The sequence below is a fragment of the Gavialis gangeticus genome, unplaced genomic scaffold (assembly GCF_001723915.1).
Source record: "Gavialis gangeticus isolate Ggan-Ray unplaced genomic scaffold, GavGan_comp1, whole genome shotgun sequence".
Classification (NCBI taxonomy): Eukaryota; Metazoa; Chordata; order Crocodylia; family Gavialidae; genus Gavialis; species Gavialis gangeticus.
The window spans coordinates 6,171,993-6,176,082 of record NW_017729001.1 but is presented as its reverse complement, the minus strand read 5'-3'; the positions used below and the strand labels follow the sequence as shown (position 1 = coordinate 6,176,082).

General features: G+C 38.9%; 1 protein-coding gene across 1 annotated transcript in view; it reads right to left on the bottom strand.

The window, feature by feature from the left end:
* The window catches only part of LOC109290317 (oxysterol-binding protein 2-like), a 279,965-nt gene extending 276,177 nt beyond the window's left edge, over window positions 1-3,788 (bottom strand). The window contains exon 1 of the mRNA XM_019506762.1: window positions 3,602-3,788. Coding sequence (XP_019362307.1) covers window positions 3,602-3,611 — 10 coding nt within the window. The 5' untranslated portion in view covers window positions 3,612-3,788. The remainder of the gene's footprint in view (window positions 1-3,601) is intronic.
* Window positions 3,789-4,090: the final 302 nt, after the last annotated feature.

Below are 4,090 nucleotides of genomic sequence, written 5' to 3'. Positions count from 1 at the left end.
CAGGGTGCTTTTTACCCCCTTGTCCAAGTCGCTGATGAAGATGTTGAACAGTGCGGGCCCAAGAACTGAGCCCTGGGGGGACCCCACTGCTCACATCCCTCCAGGCCGAAAATGACCCATCTACCACCACTCTCTGGGTGCGGCCCTCCAGCCAGTTGGCGACCCAATTGATTTTGTGTGTGTGTTGACACCACAGTCCCCCAGTTTCTTAATGAAAACAGGGTGAGAGACAGTGTCAAAGGTCTTCCGAAAGTCCAGGAAGACTATGTCCACTGCTACCCCTGCATCTAAGGATTTGGTGATCTGATCACAGAAGGCCACCAGGTTGGTCTGACAGGACCTCTGCCACTGATGAACCCATGTTGGTTGCCCCTAAGAATGAAATCCCCTGCTGGCCCCTCGTGGATGTGTGCCAGCATAATTTTCTCGAAGGTGTGGCACTGCTATTTGTCCCCAGGGTGACAAACGTTCCCACCCGTCTGGACATGCCCAGGGATTTCAAATAGGAATCCATAGTGTTAAAACCATTTTGCATTGCATCTCATCACATTGTCAGTGGATATGCAAGACAATATATGTGCAACTAAAATAAAAGCCTTGTTAATCCCAAATGGCCTTGGAAAGTATCTTGCAGGATAACTGTTTGCCATGACCTGCCATTACTAAACTTTGTATTCATTATTTTTATTTGCATTAGATAAACCTACATGGACAGTCAGACATTTCAACAGTGGGGTGAGAGACATGAGAGTAGTAGAAAAAGAAAAAAAAAGGAAAATCCTAAAATTTGATTCAAAACATGTTCTTTTAAAGTTCTCTACTATTTTTTTAAATGGTTCAGCATTTTTCACATATCTAAGTATCAGCAGAATCAAGTGTTTTTTCCTGTTTGTTTTTTTACAGAAATAATTATTTCTGCATGTGTGGTTATCCACTACTTTTAAATTCCATGGTACATAACCCAAAACAGATTGTGTATGCTTGCATACATTTAAATGTACATATATTATTACTCAACATAATATGTTGTTATTACTTTAAGAACAGTGAACAAATAAAAGAGGAAAAGTGTAAGAAACAGAACAATCTAAACCTGGTAATGAGCATCCACTTTGTCTCTCATCAGTCTCCCCCTTTCAAATTCATGTTTTCCCCACATTTCTGTTTACTGGTTTTTACTATTTCAAGGAAATTAATTTTTTAAAAGTTGAATGAGAAGTTATGCTTGATATTCTGCAGGTGGGGAGTTCATAGATGTGCATGCTGCAACCATTTGATATGGGCTGGAAGAGTTTCATTTAGTGCCCCATGGAAAAAGTCTGAACACCACAAAAATAATGTCATCACAGTTTGCGTGAAAAAAGGGATGTGGTGATTTTAACACTATCCTCATTGTCAAGGACTTTATTTTTATTTTTTTAGAAAGCTGGCAACAAACTTTAAAGGCTTTAAAATTTAAAGGTTTTTCAAAGCTGTATTTTTAAAGTCAATGAAGGGATCCAGGTGTCCAACCCCCACTGAATTTCACCAGAATTTGGATTTTACCTTCCTTATACCCTCTCGATAATTAAAAATTACATCAAAATAAGAGGAACTAAAATTAAACCTAAATACTCTGTGTGTACAGCACCTACCAAAGTGGCTCCCCAGTCTAACTGGGCTCTCCAGGTACAATTTTTAATACAAATAACACATAATAAAAAGAGCCGTTACTACCATAGCATCGAAGAACCATTCAGATGCCTACAAGGACAGTTACAGTTTTATTGACTTCCCTACAACTGTACATACATTCCTAGAACTGTATTTTTTTCTTACAAGTTTAGCATCAGGTTTCTAACTTGTCCTTGCTTGGTAGCAGATCTCAAACTAATGCATGAAAAAAGTTGTTTGAATCCAAAGCGCACTGTGAAAATAATTTCCCCAAATGGTCTTTTAAAGTGAAACTCTGTAGTGCAGAAACCAGCTACTTGCACTTTTAAAATGGAAAATACTGAAGGTGATGTATCACTGAAAACAGCCAAGGAAGTGGATTCCAAAGCACACCTCAGTCTCAGAATCTCAGCAACATTTCCCTATCCACAATATCCAACTTAAGTCACAGTTATTGAGCTTGATGTCATATTCTAAGCTTTTGACCCTGCAACTTGTACAACTTTGTCAGACTCTTGCTTCTGTCAGGAGACCATTCACGTTGATGGGACCCTGAGGGGCTGCAAGCCTGCTCAGAAAATGTGGTAGATTCAGGGTCTAAGAAATACACACTTCAAAAAAACTAAAATAAAACAAAAAACTGAACTTTGAAATACCAACTTTGAAAATTCACACTGGATTACAGAACTAGAAAAAAAGTAAGGCACACCGCAGGTTGTGACCAAGAAATAACCACAACAAAATGCTTCTGTATTGCTTCCAAGTGGGAGTTTCAGTCCCAACTTGGTGCTGTTCAGTATATTGCTTCACAAGATCAATAATCATGTAAACCAAATTTCTCTTGCAGGCTGTGAAACTTACAGTCAAATTCTAACTAGGGACAGCCATGACTGGAGTAAGTCTAAGCAGTATTAAAAAGCAGGCACTTGCAGTTTAGGAGTTTAACATTAAGTTTGCTATCCATTAGTTAAACTATTATTCAGAGGATAGTGTTTCTGGAGGAACATTTCTGAGTTTCACAGTCAAGTGAGACATGGACTGAGAAGCCAGCTGTAAAAGATATATTTTATCTCAACCGTAATATAATTTTAATAATAACAAAACCACCCCTTTTTAGTGAATTAAAATGCCAAGTAAATAACAGAAGCTTATCTGCTGTAGGAGGTAATACCCGTAATGAACAAGCAACCCAATTCCCCATATTTTTTAATGTTAAAACCCCCCCAAAACACTAGAAATAAAAAAACATTTAACCCTCTCAGTACTAACAGTGGATAGATGCATCCAAGCTCATCCAAGCAAGAGTGCCATGCACTTCATAAAGCCAAAAGCAGAGGAGAAAGGATGGCAGCATACAATTCCCAAGGTGCCCCTTATTAACAATTAACTATTCAGCTCTCTGCTCAGAAAGAACATGCAGTCCAGCATGCAAATGCTAAAGCTGGGTTAATATGGGTTGCTTTTTTTGTATTTCCCCCCTTGATTTATTACAGGGTTTGCTTAATAAGAGGTTAAATACAAAGACATCTGGAAGACACCTTTCTAGCTGCAACAAAATCTCCATTAGTCTAAAATGCATTGCAAGACAGTCTAAACACAAAAACCGTGGTGCATGACATTTTCAAAATCCATGCCTTCTGCTGATGGAACGCACATTCGACTGAAGTGAACATGCAGTAAAAATACCAGAAATAGAACAAGGGCTGATTAGATGAACACAGGCCTCCATAAGGAAGCTACGAAGGCCACTAACCCTTCTTAAATTTATTCAGACAGCCAGAGTTGCAGAAGGAACGAGCGGATCCCGTCTCCCAGCAGCCCCTACCCTTCATCCCTCCAGCTGGATCACTCTCATGGAAGCTAAGCTCTACATTACTATTAGCCTTAGGATAGAAAAAAAAATGTCCTTATTCAGCAATCAGCTAAAATGCTGCATCGCTGCACTTACAGTTCCACATTTCACATTATAAATTCTTGCCACATGCTGTTACCAGTGCACTCACTACAGCGTGGAACTCACAGCAACCATCAAACCACCTTATTACCAGAATGCACCACTGCTTACTTCAGTACATAAGGCAATGCTTAACTCCATCAATGCCAGAAAGACTAATCGCCTTTCAGGGCACAAGAAAAAAAACAGCCCCATAAACCATCTTAATGAAGATTTTGCTGAAGCTATCTATAATACTATGCAGAACAAGTTTTAAAAAATACAGGCTGAAATCCTAATGCGACGAGATAATGTTTCTGGGAGAACAAAAGTATTTGGAAACAGGCTTGTCTCTTTAAATAGTGCTGGAGGTTGTTTTTAAGACTTTTGCTTGTAATACGCATCACAACCTTTTTTCTAAGAAACTTGTTTCTGGCTTTTCATCCTTAGGTACAATTTAAGATCAACCCAACACCATAGTGAAGAAACCTTAGGCATTTACAT